Source organism: Pelobates fuscus, chromosome 3 (assembly GCF_036172605.1).
Source record: "Pelobates fuscus isolate aPelFus1 chromosome 3, aPelFus1.pri, whole genome shotgun sequence".
NCBI classification, from domain to species: domain Eukaryota; kingdom Metazoa; phylum Chordata; class Amphibia; order Anura; family Pelobatidae; genus Pelobates; species Pelobates fuscus.
The window spans coordinates 88064020-88085077 of record NC_086319.1 but is presented as its reverse complement, the minus strand read 5'-3'; the positions used below and the strand labels follow the sequence as shown (position 1 = coordinate 88085077).

At 38.5% G+C, this 21058-nt stretch overlaps 1 protein-coding gene across 1 annotated transcript in view; it reads right to left on the bottom strand.

Moving 5' to 3' along the window:
- Positions 1-5810: 5810 nt before the first annotated feature.
- Positions 5811-21058, bottom strand: part of FBXO38 (F-box protein 38) — a 52756-nt gene continuing 37508 nt past the window's right edge. The window contains exons 18-22 of the mRNA XM_063447331.1: positions 17132-17298; positions 12252-12397; positions 11647-11750; positions 10232-10345; positions 5811-7233 (exon numbers count right to left, since the gene is read on the bottom strand). Coding sequence (XP_063303401.1) covers positions 7055-7233; positions 10232-10345; positions 11647-11750; positions 12252-12397; positions 17132-17298 — 710 coding nt within the window. The 3' untranslated portion in view covers positions 5811-7054. The remainder of the gene's footprint in view (positions 7234-10231; positions 10346-11646; positions 11751-12251; positions 12398-17131; positions 17299-21058) is intronic.

Genomic DNA, 21058 nt, shown 5'->3' with positions numbered 1-21058 from the left:
CAGTGAATGTTCTGGTAATGTAGGCATCTGATCTTGGATATTTGGTCTGTTATTGATTTTTTTTTCATGAAATGAGCGAAAAAATGTTTTAGTTGATTTTTATATCTGTCTGAAAAACAATTGTTCATGTCTAATAGTGAGTTGTTAGATTCAGCTAGCATATAGGATTTGATATATTCCTTGTGTTTTTTTTTTGTTTGTTTTAAGCCTTTACTATACATTTTATTGGGGGCTTTTGACACAGTGTAGCACCTTTTTTACCTACTTAATTTGCTTTCCTGCTAAAAGTAGTCATATGAAGTTCTTAATGCTGAACAAACACACACTTAAAAAAAAAAAAACAACAACAAATATATATATATATATGTGTGTGAATATCTCAAAACAGAATGCATGTGTCATGGTTGATTATATATTTCTATGTAACATTTTGTGTATATACAGGGAGTGCAGAATTATTAGGCAAGTTGTATTTTTGAGGATTAATTTTATTATTGAACAACAACCATGTTCTCAATGAACCCAAAAAACTCATTAATATCAAAGCTGAATATTTTTGGAAGTAGTTTTTAGTTTGTTTTTAGTTATAGCTATTTTAAGGGGATATCTGTGTGTGCAGGTGACTATTACTGTGCATAATTATTAGGCAACTTAACAAAAAACAAATATATACCCATTTCAATTATTTATTTTTACCAGTGAAACCAATATAACATCTCAACATTCACAAATATACATTTATGACATTCAAAAACATAACAAAAACAAATCAGTGACCAATATAGCCACCTTTCTTTGCAAGGACACTCAAAAGCCTGCCATCCATGGATTCTGTCAGTGTTTTGATCTGTTCACCATCAACATTGCGTGCAGCAGCAACCACAGCCTCCCAGACACTGTTCAGAGAGGTGTACTGTTTTCCCTCCTTGTAAATCTCACATTTGATAATGGACCACAGGTTCTCAATGGGGTTCAGATCAGGTGAACAAGGAGGCCATGTCATTAGATTTTCTTCTTTTATACCCTTTCTTGCCAGCCACGCTGTGGAGTACTTGGACGCGTGTGATGGAGCATTGTCCTGCATGAAAATCATGTTTTTCTTGAAGGATGCAGACTTCTTCCTGTACCACTGCTTGAAGAAGGTGTCTTCCAGAAACTGGCAGTAGGACTGGGAGTTGAGCTTGACTCCATCCTCAACCCGAAAAGGCCCCACAAGCTCATCTTTGATGATACCAGCCCAAACCAGTACTCCACCTCCACCTTGCTGGCGTCTGAGTCGGACTGGAGCTCTCTGCCCTTTACCAATCCAGTCACGGGCCCATCCATCTGGCCCATCAAGACTCACTCTCATTTCATCAGTCCATAAAACCTTAGAAAAATCAGTCTTGTGATATTTCTTGGCCCAGTCTTGACGTTTCAGTTTGTGTGTCTTGTTCAGTGGTGGTCGTCTTTCAGCCTTTCTTACCTTGGCCATGTCTCTGAGTATTGCACACCTTGTGCTTTTGGGCACTCCAGTGATGTTGCAGCTCTGAAATATGGCCAAACTGGTGGCAAGTGGCATCTTGGCAGCTGCACGCTTGACTTTTCTCAGTTCATGGACAGTTATTTTGCGTCTTGGTTTCTCCACACGCTTCTTGCGACCCTGTTGACTATTTTGAATGAAACGCTTGATTGTTCGATGATCACGCTTCAGAAGCTTTGCAATTTTAAGAGTGCTGCATCCCTCTGCAAGATATCTCACTATTGTGACTTTTCTGAGCCTGTCAAGTCCTTCTTTTGACCCATTTTGCCAAAGGAAAGGAAGTTGCCTAATAATTATGCACACCTGATATAGGGTGTTGATGTCATTAGACCACACCACTTCTCATTACAGAGATGCACATCACCTAATATGCTTAATTGGTAGTAGGCTTTCGAGCCTATACAGCTTGGAGTAAGACAACATGCATAAAGAGGATGATGTGGTCAAAATACTCATTTGCCTAATAATTCTGCACTCCCTGTATATTAATATTGTTTTTGTATTTTATTGTACCAGAGGAATCTCAATGTATCCTTCCTTGTAAAATATTGTATAAATAAATAATTTAAATGGTTGTATAGAGCGCTGATCTTCAGCATTGCATACAGCTTCATCTGTCAGTCTAGGGAGACTAAATATGGTACTTACTGACAATGGGAGCCCCAGGTATTGACTGATACCGTGGTCTCCAGGTGTGAGCAGAGAGTTAATCCTTCAACACCACATTGCAGCAATAGGCATTTAAATGTCTATTTAAAGAGCTGTATGCCCTGGTTAGTTTGTGCACCACATCCAGCTGATCTGTCAGTTTGGGGCCATGCGTCAATATACCTTAACAGAATTAAAGCCCAATGAAATAATAAGGATGTAATGATGCATTCCAACATCGTTCACCTGATGGCACAATTCCAATAATACTTTGATAATACTTATCAAAAAATCTGTATTACCTTTGGGGCAAAATGCCTTTGGACTGTAAATCCTGACCACAAGTGTTAATCATCTTGTCTACATGGGTTACAATGTGAATATTTCTGTGCATTCCAATTCCTATCATTTGCAAGACAAAAAACAAAAAAAACCTAAATCTCAATCTTATTATACTTAAATAACACACTGTGCTGGGCACCGTGAGTTAAAAAATAAAAATAAAAATCTTAACATTTATCAATATATTGATAGCAGTGACTTAATAATGGTTTGCCTTCAGGTCAGGTTAAAGGGGAATTATTTTTAAACATGACATCTAAAATGGTATTCCTACACCACCCCTTAACTTACTTACCTAGTTTTACATTTGTATTATTTCAAGTGTAATGCTGCTAGTCAGGTTTTAAAATTACTCGCCGATGCAAGCCTGGAGGATCCATGGCACACTTACCAGGGCTAAATTGTCACTTGCCAATTACTAGAGTTAAGTAGAAATTGCGATCCCTGCCCTCACCATTAGCCAATGATTTTTTTTTTTTTAGTTAGTCATACCAACCGGTGATCACTGAGCCACAAATTGTACAGGAAGATTTAGATAAAATTTTCAAATGTGGATGTATAAAAGTTTTCCAACCATGTTTTATTAAAAACAATTGGAATTGGTGTGGCAAAGACTGTTAAATCATAATATAGCTAAAATTGTGTAGACAAGCCTAATTATTGAGTTTGGGTGTTTCTGCCTCACCCATTGCTAACAGGTGTGGAAAACCCAAAATTCAAATGGACTAACACAGGAATTACTGAAGAGCTCAGAAACTTTAAATGTGGCAAATCTGCAGCTTATGTCTCCTCAGCTAAGGTGTGGAGAATGTTCTCGGAATCACAGACTTCTTGAGCCTGGATGAATGCGTGGTAACCTGTTTAGACAATGACTGAGTGTGGCTCAGTTCAGTCACCTTTTATAATCTCAGAGATCTGGCTTCCAGAAGATCACCCATTTATTGAAGGTGAGCTCAGAAGTCTGCTGTTTCTGTTGACAAAAGCCAGTGGGTCAACATAGTCATGTATGTGTGGAATATCCCCTCTGCCTGTAGAGAGAACTCCTCTAACAGCATAGTTCCGCCATACGTTAAAAGCACAGTGGCAGAGAAGAAGAGGTTGTTTTCTTCAATTATAGAGGTATAATGCTACATTAAAAAATCTTGACGTTTCTTGAACCCCACTAGAGAACGCAATGTAGGGCAAAGTTGCAGAGCTTTGACCATTGTTTAGGTTTTCTTATGTTTATTTTGTGTGCATGTTGGGGAAATGATTTTCATTTTTTGGTACAATGATTATAGAGTTGGTATAAACATTTTTTCCAGGGTTTTATCTACCCAGTCCAGATTACATTTAAGTTTCAACTTAGGTGTAGCGCAATTCCATTATTTTTTTTCCATGCAACAACCACTAGTAACATGGGTTTACCTGACTGCACAATAGCCCAGCAACTTAGGTTCAAGCATCTTAAAATGAATTAAAAAAACACACTTACTCCAGTCACACTATGAATTCCATGGTTTTCAGAATCCGGTCAGTCTTAGGCTTGTCTTGAATTGCAGCACATAGGCCTGGGCCCTTCTCCAGTGATAGAAGGTAATTTTCTTGATCTTGATTATTAGGCCTTGACTCTGGATTTGTGCTCATAGTGTCGTAGTTGAAAGGTTGAGTACAGGAAGTCATGGGGGGGGGGAGGGGGGGGGGGGGGGGAGAAAGGGGGGTAAACCTAAAACACAACAACTTAGCAATATACGTTTGTAAGTAATATAAACATAGTAGGGGATAAGTGTTACCATTGGGAATAGGGACAAATGGAACTCGAATAGGAAATAGAAGGTAGGTAAATAAAGGGATTGTGTGACAACCCATTAGGAGAAGGTTTGGCTACTGCTGAAAGAGCAATGGCCAATAGAAGGGGGAAGTGAAAGATAAACTAGCAGTTGGAGAAGAATGTAGTCGATATATAGATCATGGAAGTAAGTAACATACAGGTATACATACTTTTGAGGGTCATGCATCACTTGACAATTCATTTTTTAAACCTGCTAACACATTTAAACAAAAAAAAACAAACCAAAATAAAGCAATAAAAACGTATATGTAAAATATGTAAAACATTTATAAACTTACATAAAACTTTGTCAGATTGCACTGTTGGTCATTGCTCTAAAATAGGGAAGTTTCTCAGGCACCCTACAATCCTTCTCAATTTCAGACCAGTTCACGAATGACAACAGGGCATCATTTTGCAGAAGCAGGAGAGAGAAACCCAATACTAGAGCCTGCTCTGCATGATCACACTGATCAGACTCCCTCTCTTCACCCTGTCAGGGTGTTGTTCAATGCATTTTTCCAGCATTCTTAAGGAGAAGACACTGATCGGTTAAATCAGTATCCCCATTGTAGTGGGTGTGAAAGAAGCAGGTAACATGGAAGAAAAAAAAAAATCATATTTACCTGCTTTTTGAAGCCTGCATAGTGAGGCAATTGTCTCATTCAAAGCTAAAGCGTTTGAATGAGACAGGTCTCAAAATGATGCTTATGCCTTTAATAGGGGGGGAAAAAAACATTTCAACACTTTCAGACATTGTTAAAAACACATTTTGGTCTATATAAATACGCAGCTGCACTATGTTCCAGAATTATTATTTAATGAATGATAGTAGTAGCATTGTTCCTTTGGGACTCTTATCAAATAATAGACACTACTCATTCACCTTCTCTGAAAGTGTTTTGTTTAACAGCCAATTTATGTTGGGGAGTTTTCAGTCATTAATCATAGCCAACTAAACTATTGCCCTTTACCCACTCCTGTACATGTGAAGGCTAAAAGCATAAATATATTAAGCCTATCAATACACCTCAATGTATGTAACAGAGGCCACACAACCATAACTACGTGCTTTAAACCAATCACAGCAGATTATTTGCCAGCAGACTGTCATCAAAAAAAGGTATTGTCATAACCCATGGTTATGAAGGGATTATAAATGCAAATGGTAATATAAGTTTGACACCAAGTCAAACTTATATTACCCTTTTGCGTGGATAAGTGCCCTGTTTATAGCTGTGAATGTCAAGATTAGTAGATTTATAATGTTTGTATAAATATAACATACACACATTAGATATTCAATGACCCTATTGCAATTGGCTAAATTCTTTGCTTTAAAAGGCACTATACTAAAGATATAATGCATCAACGTAACAATATGGAAAATACGCAAAAACATATAAGGGCACATCCCATGCCCTTAAAAATCTTTAGGAAGTTTACAGCTTTGTTACAGGTTTATCAAAATTGAATTAGGCACAAAAATGGATTTCATTGCATATTTACTTCACACAAACAAATGGGAGGGTGAATATGGTGTAGTTAAAAAAGCACCTACCAATCATATCACAAACTTCATGTGCAAATAGAAATAAAAATTGTAGGCAGAAAAATAAACATTGAACAATATACATTGTTTCTTTAAATCTTAAATTGGCTTTTAAACTAATCCAGCCTTAATTCAGTGCAAAAAGAAAACCAAGATTTAAACCATAATAAAAAAAAAATCCTTCAAAGTCTTTGATCTTCGTTTTTATGTAAACAGCTAAGTAACCAGTAGTTCTAGGGAGCCACGTTGTTGCCACTGCAATACAAGAATTTGTATTTATTTCTGCTATAGCCCCCCAAAACATGTGGTTTTAAAAGGCAATAGAACACTAAAGCTAAGTAAGATTCACAAATCACTGATTAACTTGAATTTTTTTTTTTTTTTATTGAAAGTGGACAATTCTTGCAAAATATTTCTTGTCAAGGCCACCAAAAATGGGAAGTATGACCCGATTCAAATGGACCCGATCAGCTAATTCACAATTACACTTTAATGTTAGACCAAATAAAGTCTGGCTAAATATTTAACATATTTACAAATCCTGCTTAACAACCTTCTTTTAGCTTAATATATACGATTTCCCCTAAAGCTGTCCTAATTGACAATCCTGGAGTAACCCATTCCTGACTTTTGTTGTCATGTCCATGGTGAACTTTTTTTCTTTTTTTACCAAGACGTTTCTGCTATGTTCTTAGTCAGCAGATGGATTTAGTGGCAAAGCAGACTGCTATTAAAGTAATCAATATCTTCATTTTATAGAATGTAAATATCAACAAGCACACCGACTGAGATTTACCAACAAGATGGTATCCACTAAGCAAAATAACCTACAAATGGTGAACAGCAGCAGTCTTGAATTGCATTTCAGTCTTCCCAATGATTCTGCATTTCTGTTTTACTGAAAATAAAACTAGGGTCGTTTTATAAATAATAGGAAGACTTAAAGTCAAAGGGAGCATTTTCAGGGTACACTGGTTCCAATTATGCCGCCTATGTATACTTTATTTTTGCTGGTCTTATTCTGAGCAAATGGTTAATCAATGTGCAACTACCAGTCTTCCTTGCATCAAATGATTAAGCTCATGGTCCACTGCTTGCTGATAAAGTTTCTTCTTCCTCTGAGACACCAGCTAATTGTAGCAGTGAGAAGCACTGTTTGGGCCAGGTAAATGTCCTCTTCCTATATGTAATCATCTTCCACAGGCTCTCCGTTAACATCACAATAGTGAATAAAGATAGCCACGACACGTTGAAAAATACCCCTTTTCATCTGCCGCAGTTCTGATATCTCCTCGCCAATTGTTTCCATGCAAATGTCAGCTGAAAGTTGCCCTTTCCTTCGTGGTGCATAAATGGTAGCTACAGTTAAAGAAAAGAAAAAAAAAAAAAGCATCACAAACCCATGATAAAAACATCAAGAACAAAGGTCCAATATTGGAAACGTTAATACAAAATAAGATGACTGTATGTTGCTGGTGTTCGAACAAAAATTGCACCTTAAAAGGAATTGTCACTTTTTCTGGAATTTATTTTTAATTTAAAGCTCTGTTTTCTTTTTATTATACTAGTAAAAGATTTCGCAAATTACATTACAATCTAAGTCCATCCAAGCACAGCTATGGCACACAATGCAAATCAAAAGGGGAAAGAGAAACAAACACTGTTTAACGGGACATTCTAAGCACCAAATCAACTTGCGCTTTATTTAGGTAGCTTTGGTGTAGGCACCATGCCAATACAGTGTAAATGGTCAATTATCTGCCATTTATTTGTCAAATTAATTAGTTTATGCAACCCTAGACACACATACCCTGACAGAGACTCACACAGCCACTCTACACAATTCCAGAAAAAAAAAATGTATCTAAACTTTAAACAGCCATATGAACTTCATGTGCATGATTAGAGATTAATTAACAGAGCAGGAGATAACTTCTAAAGTAAACACACTCTGCTGCTTAAAACCTGATTTTATTTTTTTTTTGCCCATGGAAGAATGTGAATCACAACCAGGGGAGGTGTGGGTAGGATTGCATAAGTAAGAACAAAAGGGATTTAATTCCTAAATGTTAAGGAATTGAGCAGTGACATTGCAGAGGCCTGATGTATACACCAAAACTGATTCCTGAAGTTAAATTTCTGGTGCCTGTTGTGTCCCTTTAATTTTTCTCCTCTTCTCTGTACGTGTTCTCCATACTGACTGTCAAGTGCAAAAGCAAAGCTAAACTATGCAAAGGTTTATGATGCATACGCAGCTGTCCCATCAAAACAATAGGATGATTAGGATGGGCCAAGAGGTCACAGAAGAAACATCAGATCAGCTAAGTATTCAGAATGGTAGATTTGCTGCATCTGATTTGCTTTAACAGATGCTATAAAACTCTGTTACAGCTAGCTTCTCTTCAGAAAAACAAAAAAAGCCAAACATCCAGAAAAGTGATAACAGTTATTTATGAGGATAAGACTAATTAATAATATGGATTTTGCAGGAAGAGGGTTTCTTTTTAAAGAATAATAGCTCTCTTTGTATTGGTAAATAGCACTTATATGCCTATGCAGTGCACTGGAAATTTTGTGTAAGGGAGGGCTGGCTGTAGCAGAACTGTGCATTTATCCAGGACTGCAAAATTATGGATGTCTTACTGCATAGGAGTGATGAATATTGTATCTCTGCATACTATTGCTGTGATTTTTTAAAAATAAATACATATCAGATCAACATAAAACAAAGAATATAAACATGAAAATTAGCATTGCGATTTACAGGGAGTGCAGAATTATTAGGCAAATGAGTATTTTGACCACATCATCCTCTTTATGCATGTTGTCTTACTCCAAGCTGTATAGGCTCGAAAGCCTACTACTAATTAAGCATATTAGGTGATGTGCATCTCTGTAATGAGAAGGGGTGTGGTCTAATGACATCAACACCCTATATCAGGTGTGCATAATTATTAGGCAACTTCCTTTCCGTTGGCAAAATGGGTCAAAAGAAGGACTTGACAGGCTCAGAAAAGTCAAAAAGTGAGATATCTTGCAGAGGGATGCAGCACTCTTAAAATTGCAAAGCTTCTGAAGCGTGATCATCGAACAATCAAGCGTTTCATTCAAAATAGTCAACAGGGTCGCAAGAAGCGTGTGGAAAAACCAAGGCGCAAAATAACTGCCCATGAACTGAGAAAAGTCAAGCGTGCAGCTGCCAAGATGCCACTTGCCACCAGTTTGGCCATATTTCAGAGCTGCAACATCACTGGAGTGCCCAAAAGCACAAGGTGTGCAATACTCAGAGACATGGCCAAGGTAAGAAAGGCTGAAAGACGACCACCACTGAACAAGACACACAAGCTGAAACGTCAAGACTGGGCCAAGAAATATCTCAAGACTGATTTTTCTAAGGTTTTATGGACTGATGAAATGAGAGTGAGTCTTGATGGGCCAGATGGATGGGCCCGTGGCTGGATTGGTAAAGGGCAGAGAGCTCCAGTCCGACTCAGACGCCAGCAAGGTGGAGGTGGAGTACTGGTTTGGGCTGGTATCATCAAAGATGAGCTTGTGGGGCCTTTTCGGGTTGAGGATGGAGTCAAGCTCCACTCCCAGTCCTACTGCCAGTTTCTGGAAGACACCTTCTTCAAGCAGTGGTACAGGAAGAAGTCTGCATCCTTCAAGAAAAACATGATTTTCATGCAGGACAATGCTCCATCACACGCGTCCAAGTACTCCACAGCGTGGCTGGCAAGAAAGGGTATAAAAGAAGAAAATCTAATGACATGGCCTCCTTGTTCACCTGATCTGAACCCCATTGAGAACCTCTGGTCCATCATCAAATGTGAGATTTACAAGGAGGGAAAACAGTACACCTCTCTGAACAGTGTCTGGGAGGCTGTGGTTGCTGCTGCACGCAATGTTGATGGTGAACAGATCAAAACACTGACAGAATCCATGGATGGCAGGCTTTTGAGTGTCCTTGCAAAGAAAGGTGGCTATATTGGTCACTGATTTGTTTTTGTTATGTTTTTGAATGTCAGAAATGTATATTTGTGAATGTTGAGATGTTATATTGGTTTCACTGGTAAAAATAAATAATTGAAATGGGTATATATTTGTTTTTTGTTAAGTTTCCTAATAATTATGCACAGTAATAGTCACCTGCACACACAGATATCCCCCTAAAATAGCTATAACTAAAAACAAACTAAAAACTACTTCCAAAAATATTCAGCTTTGATATTAATGAGTTTTTTGGGTTCATTGAGAACATGGTTGTTGTTCAATAATAAAATTAATCCTCAAAAATACAACTTGCCAAATAATTCTGCACTCCCTGTAATAGAAAGCATAATTAACAGTTGCATCTTACTTTTTTCGTCATCTTCAAAGTCATATCTGGCATAACTGTTTGGTTCTGCTGTCCTGAGTGAGCGCAGCCATGGGAAATCTGTGATCATAGAGTAAGGGGCACCATCTACAACACCTGAAGAAAATAATGACAAAAAAAAGCATTACTCTGATGCCGGTTTATCGACTGTCCTTCCTTGCACCACTTTTGGTAGGTACTAGCCACTACATACCAGGAACACAACACAAGACTAGTTGCTCTGACCCAGGCATCATAACCATTACTAATTGGTATTTGTCAAAGTCACTCAGATATTTTCACTTGCCCATTTTTTCTGCTTCCAACACATAAAAATTCAAGAACTTACGTTCCCAATATATCCCAACCCTTGACAGGTGCCATTGTAACTATATAAAATCGGTGTTAATAATTTCATCTGTCAGTGGTTTCAACACAATATATGGACAAAAAAGTATGAGGACAAACCTCTTTATTATTGAATTCACATGCGACAATCAGACCCATTGTCACAGATTTATAAAATCAAGTAACTAATCATGCCGTCTGCATTTTCAAACATTTGTGAAAAAAAATGGATCCTTCTGAAGAGCTCAGTGAATTAAAGCGTTGGACTGTGATGGGAGGCTACCTTTGCAATAAGTCAGTTTGTGAAATTTCATCTCTGCTAGAGCCCCGGGGCAGAGGAAGAGCAGGGAGAGCCCCGGGGCAGAGGAAGAGCAGGAAGAGCAGGGCAGAGTAAAATGGGACATCACACACATATGAGGGGTACTATTTATGGAAAGCGCTGCCAAGGGGTACAAGTGAAAACAGGTTGGGAACCACTGCACTAGTCTATAGGATTTCAGGCCCTTCAATACAGGCCACAGTAGCTTCCCTCAGGTATGATAGACATTACCGACAGATGTCTGAACCTGGTCATTGTTGGCTTATATTTAGGGGACAGAGATCCTGTTGCAGGTTTATTTTTGAAAAAGTTTTAGTTCATTATTCTAGCTGATAACCTTTAATTAGGATTTAAAATAATTCAGTGTCCGAAGACTCAAAAGGGCACTACATAACTGTAGAATAAATAAGAGAATGACATAAATAAATAAATACATAATGTATGTGTATTGAGTAAATTTACAGAAAGAAAAACAAGGAAGCAATCGTACCAACAGAATAATGATTTGAGGAATGGCAGCAAAAGTTGTGCACGGTGGAATGAATGGGTGTACAGATGAATAACAATTTCCAGCAATTCCTTTACCGATTATATACAATTTTCTTTCTCCCCAAAAAAGCTACAGTGTCTCTAACTTGTTCCCTGCTATATGAAGTAAAAATACTGCTTCGAATAAAGTGTCACTAAGCATTTTTTTTTCTTAAGGAAATATTTTTTATAACAATAGGAAAAACCCACAAATGTTTAATACCTTCCAGAGTGTAAATATCTCGACCCCAGGGGTACTTTGTATATTTCTTAACATCCTCCTCAGTCCGAGTAGCTTCAGGAAAGAATTCATACTTAATAAGTTCCCTGAAGAAATACAGGGAAAAAAATAAAATTCAATATTAATTTATTATTTTCTAAAAATTTTGCTAGCATCATTAGCATTTAGACAATGTAGAGAGGTTTGGTGGATAGTATTGCAGATTTTGTAACACAGGACAAAATGTTATTGTCCCAACAGTGATCAATGTATTTCATTGAACAGAATCCAAAAGATTAGGGTTTATTTATTACATTTATTTTTAATGTGGAGGAAACCTATGCAAATTGTGGATAAGCAAGGATAAACTTCAGTTTCATATAATTTAAGATTTAACTGATTTATACGCAACTAATGCAAAAATCAAAGAGCAAAATGGTATAAAGCAAATAACTCTAGTATAAACATTAAATGTTCTATAAATGCAGTGATATATGCACAGATGTACATCTTTACAAGTACGCAAATCAAATTTACACTTGTCATATGAGACACAAAATTGAGCATAACAATCGTAAGTGTGTGAGAATATGAATTAACATGCTTACTGATTGACGTTCGCTATAGTATCCATCCAGCTCCGAACACGGACTTTATTTCTGACGTTAGGAGGATTGCTAAATTCATGTATGATACATATATGATATGGGTACGGTCCACTAAACATCTTCCTTTCCAATGTTAATGTGTCTACCTGCGGTAAAACAACAAGACTACACATTAGCTTTTTGAAACGTAACCCCTTCAATACCCAAATAGAGTATACATGTTTATATCGTCATGTATTTTGCATACATGTAATTATTTACGATGACTTATAGGTAGGCAGACAATGTAAAAGAGCAGCAGGAAATGCTAGCAGAATGCGTGGTTGTATAGGGAGAGGTATTCGCAGTAGAAAGAGGGAAGTGCTCATGCCATTATACAGAACACTGGTGAGATCTCACTTGGAGTATTGTACGCAGTACTGGAGACCGTATCTTCAGAAGGATATTGATACCTTAGAGAGAGTTCAGAGAAGGACTACTCTACTGGTTCATGGATTACAGGATAAACCTTTAGAGAGAAGAAGACAGAGAATATAGGGTGCTGGAGGGAACCAGCTGCCCCAGCTCTGAAGTGGTTACAAGGGGTACAGGGGGCTTAACCCCGGAAGCATGAAAAAGAGAAATGAAAGAATGGGCAAAATGACCACCACACATAAAGCTATGTGAAGGTGGGAGATTGCTCGTTCAATGATCTGTACCCCTTTGGTAATGGTATTTGTGGGGAAGAGGAAAGCGTAAGTTTTAAAACAAAAACCTTTTTATGTTTTATATGGAAGAAGACGTGGGTATTCAACCTTTAATAAGACAACTTATACTAATAGCAGTGAGGTATAAAACTGGCTCTACTTATGGCCAGGAGGGTGGAATTTCCCTGGTAGGGTAAATTCGTGGGTGAGGTACGTACTCACAAATACTGGTCCAAGCTCATGCAGTGTATGAGTACCTAGAGATCAGTAGGGAACACAGGTCCCTAATGATTATGCATATAGTATATCAGACTTTATCATCGTATAGTGGCCAGAGGGCTGGCCAGGAGGGGTATGGGCTAGAGTATGTGGGGATAGTGAGTAAGCCTAGGTAGGTAAGGTACCCTTGGAAGGGGAGCAGAGTGGTCACTAAAATGGGCTGTAGGCACTGGTGTGAGAGGACGGGCAGAGGAAACCAATGGCCAATTCTGACCGTGTATACATGCCCCACAGAGCGTGAAATAGTAGCTTGTTGTCAGATGGACCCAAAGGATATGTCCATCCCTCACCCTTAATAGCCCTAGGATAACTAGCTGTCTCCCCTGAACCTAGGGGACTATGACACACTACCTGCTGCTTCAAGGCAGCCTCAAGGTTGTCCCTGTTACTCAGCCCCACTCGCCCAGGTGTTCCTAAAGAATGAGGTATACTGCAAATTTGCTAGAGCCAGAACCAAGGAAACAAAAGGAAAAGGAGGAGGAGTAATAGTCAAAGAAAAAATCATAAAGTTAAATCAAACCGGAGTGCATCGGCATTCTGTAATGCTCACTGTTCAAAGCTCATGCCGTAGATAAGTGCTTAAGGATCAGTAGGAAACACTGGTCCCTGGTAATTATGCACCTAGTATTTTAGCAACGTGTAGTGGCCCGAAGGCTGGCCAGCAGGGCTAGTGACTTGGGTGTATTGGGATAGTGAATAAGCCCAGGTCGGTAAGGTACCCTTGGAAGGGGAGCAGAGTAGTCACTAAAGAGGGCTACAGGTACTGGTGTGAGAGGACGGACAAAACAAATGGCCAGTTCTGACAGTGTATGCATGCCCCACTGAGCATGAACTGATAGCTTGCTGTCAAGTGGACCTGAAGGACATGTCCATCCCTCACCCTAAGTAGCCCTACGATAACTGACTGTCTCCCTTAAAGCCAGGGGACTATGAAACACTGCCTGCTGCTTCAAGGCCGCCTCAAAGTAATCCCTGATACTAAGCCCCACTCGCCCAGATGCTGCTAAAGAGTCATGAGATGAAATACAGGAGTGCTAGAGCCGGAGCAAACAAAAAAAAGGGGGGGGGAGGAAAACCAAACAAAAGAGGAAAATAACAAATACAAAGTTAAATAAAACAGGAATGCATCGGCATTCTGTAATGCTCGACGCGCGTTTCGTAGATAGATAAGCACTTATCTACGGCATGAGCTTTGAACAGTGAGCATTACAGAATGCCGATGCACTCCGGTTTGATTTAACTTTATGATTTTTTCTTTGACTATTACTCCTCCTCCTTTTCCTTTTGTTTCCTTGGTTCTGGCTCTAGCAAATTTGCAGTATACCTCATTCTTTAGGAACACCTGGGCGAGTGGGGCTGAGTAACAGGGACAACCTTGAGGCTGCCTTGAAGCAGCAGGTAGTGTGTCATAGTCCCCTAGGTTCAGGGGAGACAGCTAGTTATCCTAGGGCTATTAAGGGTGAGGGATGGACATATCCTTTGGGTCCATCTGACAACAAGCTACTATTTCACGCTCTGTGGGGCATGTATACACGGTCAGAATTGGCCATTGGTTTCCTCTGCCCGTCCTCTCACACCAGTGCCTACAGCCCATTTTAGTGACCACTCTGCTCCCCTTCCAAGGGTACCTTACCTACCTAGGCTTACTCACTATCCCCACATACTCTAGCCCATACCCCTCCTGGCCAGCCCTCTGGCCACTATACGATGATAAAGTCTGATATACTATATGCATAATCATTAGGGACCTGTGTTCCCTACTGATCTCTAGGTACTCATACACTGCATGAGCTTGGACCAGTATTTGTGAGTACGTACCTCACCCACGAATTTACCCTACCAGGGAAATTCCACCCTCCTGGCCATAAGTAGAGCCAGTTTTATACCTCACTGCTATTAGTATAAGTTGTCTTATTAAAGGTTGAATACCCACGTCTTCTTCCATATAAAACATAAAAAGGTTTTTGTTTTAAAACTTACGCTTTCCTCTTCCCCACAAATACCATTATCAAAGGGGTACAGATCATTGAACGAGCAATCTCCCACCTTCACATAGCTTTATGTGTGGTGGTCATTTTGCCCATTCTTTCATTTCTCTTTTACAGGATAAACCTTACAAGGAAAGGTTAAAGGATCGTAACATGTATAGCCTGGAGGAAAGACTAAACAGGGGGGATATGATAGAACATTTACATACATAAGGGGAATCAATGGAGTAAAGGAGGAGACTTTATTTAAAAGAAGAAAAACTTCCACAAAAAGAGGACATCAAATTAGAGGGGCAAAGGTTTAAAAATAATATCAGGAAGTATTACTTTACTTAGAGGGTAGTGGATGCATGGAATAGCTTTCTAGCTGAAGTGGTAGAGGTTAACACAGTAAAGGAGCTTAAGCATGCGTGGGATAGGCATTAGGCTATCCTAGATAAAAGATGAGGCCAGGGACTAATGAAAGTATTTAAAAAAAATTGGGCAGACTAGATGGGCCGAATGGTTCTTATCAGCCGTCACATTCTATGTTTCTATGTATAAAAAAAATAATAAAATAAAAATAAAAAAAAGCGGACATTAAGCCTAAATTCTAGTTATGAATAATGTTGAAAGGTAATATTACTGTAAATCAGGGCTTGGCAAGTTTGTTTGGAATCTAGGAGCCAGCTAAAAAAAGTGAGAAGCAATTTTTTTTTTAGCAAAATTTTTACGAGAAATTTACAATTCTTAAAGGGACACTATAGTCACCAAAACCACTACAGCTTAATGTAGTGGTTCTGGTGTCTATAGCTTGTCCCTGTAGGCTTTTCAACAGGAAGTTTCAATGGTCATATTATTCCTACAATCAGTGATGGTGAAGGAGAGAGTGAACTCTACAATTTTACTGTGAGCATTACAATAGCAGTCCAGTGATTGATAAAGGTTGCTATAGCAATTTTAAAAATATATAAATGTAACCATATCCCTACATTTTATTTATCTATTTCTCACACCAACTGTATGTGAGAACAAAATGCACATTTGGGGTTTAAACTAATATTTCAGACAGTGTAATATTTCAGATGCAGTATTTCAGACACTGAAATATTGTAAGATACAGAACGTTGTATACAGTCTTAGGCTGTTCATTTCCCAAATATTTTTTGTATGAGAATGAACAAATAAAAGAAAAATAGCAAAAGTTTACATAATTTAATTTCGTTTTCAATTTGTCTGCCAAGCAATCTATACACAGAATTGTTGTGTTAAGTTATGTTTATATGATGGCTATGCATCAATTGCTTCAAATAAACATTATGCCAATAGCTTCTTCAATCAATCAAAAAGTGGTCGGTAATGAAGGGTGTTAAAACGGACAGATTACATAAGGGTTTAATCAGGACAATAAAAGCTGCACTCCATTGATCAATTTTAATGCATTTAAAAATATTCAAAACCAGTCAATCCAAAATATTAAACGATAAATACATTAAAAATAAAAAGAAATGCACATTCAAAGTTCATGTTTTCTGTTCAACTGTGCATATTCTTTGTTAGCATTTCCCAAACCAGGAAGTAGCTAGGCCAAACTTTTTAGGAACTTCCTTGTTTGCAACTGTTAACTATGTTTAGCCTACAACAGTAAGGTTTAAAGTGTCTGCCCAGACACTTACTTTGCAGTGATTCCAACTGTGCCTCACTAACACACACACAGATTAAAGAAGTCAAACTGCCTGTCTGTAAGCATGGTGTGTTTGAGTCTGTGTGGGGCTGCTGACTAAAAGCTTTTTGTGCAGTCTTGGTTCTATCAGTGAATGATTTCTAGGATTTACTATAAGGCTGATCAATTTATGATAGCTCCCAGAAACCTTTGCTGTTTTTCCAGATTATGTTATTAAAACACTGCAGGTTAGGAGACAGAGACGAAAAAGGAGTTGGGACTCACCTGTTGCATTGGGCGCAGATATATTATTCGATTTCTCTCTGGTGGCATCCTAAGAATTTGGTCCAGCACTTGTTCCATATTCAGCTTCTTACACTGAGCATAATCAAAGCGATTCACAATGGGAGCATTCTCTACTTTCAAATGTTTGAGAACTCGACATCGGGTAGCTGTAAATGACACCAAGGCAGAAAAAAATAAAAAAGTAAAAAAATCATGTTTCCTTTTAGATTAATGTTATATTCACTATAGACGCCTTGTCCACAACACCACAGTGTCTGGACATTAAGGATGCAAATATGGGTAAGAGGAGGGTGTAAAGGATGAAGAGTAAAGCAGGGCTTGAGTCCGGCACGTCGTTGGGGGAAAAAAAAGTCAATAAAAGCACCATTCCCATGCGATTGGAGGGGTCGGTCATCTAAACAACAGACACACACACTCAATGATACTTCAACAAGAACACATTTTCATATGTACTCACAAATTATTTGTTTTATTTAAATTTGTGCGCCGAGCCTCCCTACCTTTTCCTTGGGTCCAGTGCTGCTCTGATCATTTTCCTGCTCCCTCTCCAGAGTGACGTCCATCACCGGAGAGGGCGCGAGGGAGCAGAGCAGGAATATTATAGCTCCCTCATTCCTGCCTGCCTCAGCACTTCTTGCTCCATGAGCCGCCTGACTGACCTTCCGCCCGCCCACCCACCTCTGCCAACCATCAGCCGCCTTCCACCTCCCATCTTAGGCCACAGGCCACCTCAGGGGCTGAAGGGGCTCACACATACCTGGCGCCAGGACCCATTTTCTAGTCGCCAAGGCGAACTGGCACCTGGGATTTGTCAACCCCAGGAGTAAAGCATTTGATGCTTGTGCCATGATGATGATAGATACAGGACATCATGAAATGTCAAGGAAGTGAGAGACAGGTTTTATATGTGAAAGAAGAGAGAGAGAGAGAGAGAGAACACAAAACATTTCCATCATGCAGTAATTTTACCAGCTGGTAACCTCAGGTATCATTTCATATTTTGGACTCTCCTCTGTCAGTTGGGGTCAGAATGAGTGGCTCCATATCCCTAATGTTACAATGCAGTGTGAGCACAGTTAAATCCCACTGGATACCTGGATCAATGGATACCTGGAGCTCAGTTCTTTCTTCTGGGGTTTTTTTTTTTTTGAGGAGCGATGACGTAGCGCGTCGCATGTGGCTACGCTCACGGTGCTAAGAGCTGAGGACGAGGACGAGAGCCTGTAGGACGCGGTCTGATTATAATTATAACACGGCGAGCAGGCTCATTGTTTTACCCGACCCGGAACACTAAACCCTGCACGCAAGTGAAGGGGGAGATACAAGTAGACACAGCGCTCCCAATCTATCGAACGCACAACAATGCATTTGTACACGGTTCTCGCTAATTGACTGCATGTAGCCAGTCGGTCAATGAAGGAAGGAAGCTTGGTGTCGTCTTAGACACGCCATAGAGACGAGCAAGGATCTGAGAAAACACAAGATACCTCAGATAAGTCCATTTACTTAATTGCTATATCGGTCTCCTGGTTCCAGTGTATCCTTCCTTAACAAATCTTGGATGCTACAAATCTATATGATACTTACAGATAAGTAATAAGACTCAAAGTCTTTGCAAGCTGATTTTCAGCTGATTATACTGTAAAATTACTGTGAATCATCTGAATACCCACAATGTATCGAAATAAAAATATTAAAGATAAATAGCTTAGCACTCACCCTGTCTCCAATTCAGTAGTTATACTTATGCCTTGGTGCGATCTCACGTTATAGAGTATATATAGATGAGTAAGAGATGCACTCTAAAGTCTTTTAAACAAATACATTTCAATTTTTTAAATAAAGGTATTCCATATCATCCGACCGACGATTTCACCCGTTCGTGTCTTTCTCAAGATCAATGTACCTTCATAAATACAGTCAATATATAGCAAACATATATGTGTACTCACCAATCGTGAAAAGACTCCCTCAATCCCTCTATGTGTACCCGGAAGTGAATACCAGCGATCACGAGATGTGCCGTAATTAGGACGTGATGACGTGCTATAGGTTGCTAAGATACCAGTGAAACAAATGGTTAGATCGTAGATATTGTCTCCGTGGACACAGTCCAGAGTGTGAATCTGTGCATTACATGAATTGTAAGAATAGCTATTGCACTTAGATGATGTCTAGGGTGATATTTGTTCACATTTTTCTTCCACCATGTTTATATATTTCCCATTTTATTTGCACATTTTCTTGTCACCATACAATTTTACCACTTTGTCATCAATCTAAATATAGCTGGGGACTTACACAACTAGCTATTCTTACAATTCATATAATGCACAGATTCACACTCTGGACTGTGTCAACGGAGACAATATCTACGATCTAACCATTTGTTTCACTGGTATCTTAGCAACCTATAGCACGTCATCACGTCCTAATTACGGCACATCACGTGATCGCAGGTATTAACTTCCGGGTACACACGGAGGGATTGAGGGAGTCTTTTCACGATTGGGGAGTACACATATATGTTTACTATATATTGACTGTATTTATGAAGGTACATTGATCTTGAGAAAGACCCGAACAGGTCGAATGGTCGGTCGGATGATATGCAATACCTTTATTTAAATAAATAGAAATTTGTTTAAAAGACCTGAGAGTGCATCTCTTACTCATATATATATATATATATATATATATATATATATATATATATATATATATATATATATATATATACTGTATAACGTGGCTGAGCAGGCTGTTAAACACTTTTCTGGCTCGGCTGGATTGTAGATGAATCGCTGTGGTTGCAGTCTCAAATGTCATTCTACAACATTTTTAATCATTGCAGTAAAGAGTTACTATGGCATTACCTTATATAGACTATGCTCAACTGTGATTAGTGGTTAATTACACCTGCTATTCTGGTATGTTATGGCTTTTTCAAGTTTGTTTGTACTGTAAAAAAAAATTCTGACTGTTTGCTGCTATAAGAAGGTGTAGAAGAGAGGTAAAGCATAATACTTGCCTCCTGTCTTAATAAAGTTAGAAAAATCTAAAATTTTGCTACACTATTTAGCAGAGATTGGCAGTTAAATGGCTACATAAAATGTGTCAAATACCCTTTGGAAATAGCATGTGATGTATACTTTATATAAATATATACTGTTGTGTAGTAATTTTATAATCAACAGAACTACAGATTAATGTAATTGTTCTTTCACTGCAGGCTTTTTAAATGTAAACACTGCTTTTTTTAAGAGAAAATGTAGTGTTTATATTACTGCCTTGTAAAACCTCTAGTGGGCGTCATTCACAATTCACACTCTGCATAAAGATGCTAAACACTCTCCATAGAGATGCATTGATACAATGCATCTTTTTTGAGGAGATGCTTATTGGCGTAGTACAGCATTTTGCCACGAATGCGCAAGAGCCTAACTGGATTGGCTGAGATCATCATATTTGATGATAGTAGCCACAGAGGCAAAGTGAGGCATGGACAGTCGTAGCAAGACCGAGGAACTGAGGGAAAAAAAATAAGTAAAATAAATTTGCAAAGGTAGGCAAGGGGGCCGGAAACCTAAAGAGTGATTTTAACACTACAGTGTCAGGAAGACATGTTTGTGTTCCTGACTAGAATGGTTCCCCTTTAAGCTTGCAAGACAACATACCAATTCAAAAATCACTCCACAGTAAAATTGCATTTTAATTTTTGTATTTTGTGACCTGTAACTACTAAAAAAAAAAAAAAAAAAAAAAAAAGCAAACAATTTATTTTTAATTTCTTTTCTTAAGCTGCACTATTTATGCACACATAATCATTGCCCAAACTGTAGAAGGGGAGAATGGGGAAGTGTGATTTTATTTTTTATATAATAAATTACAATTTATACATGTATC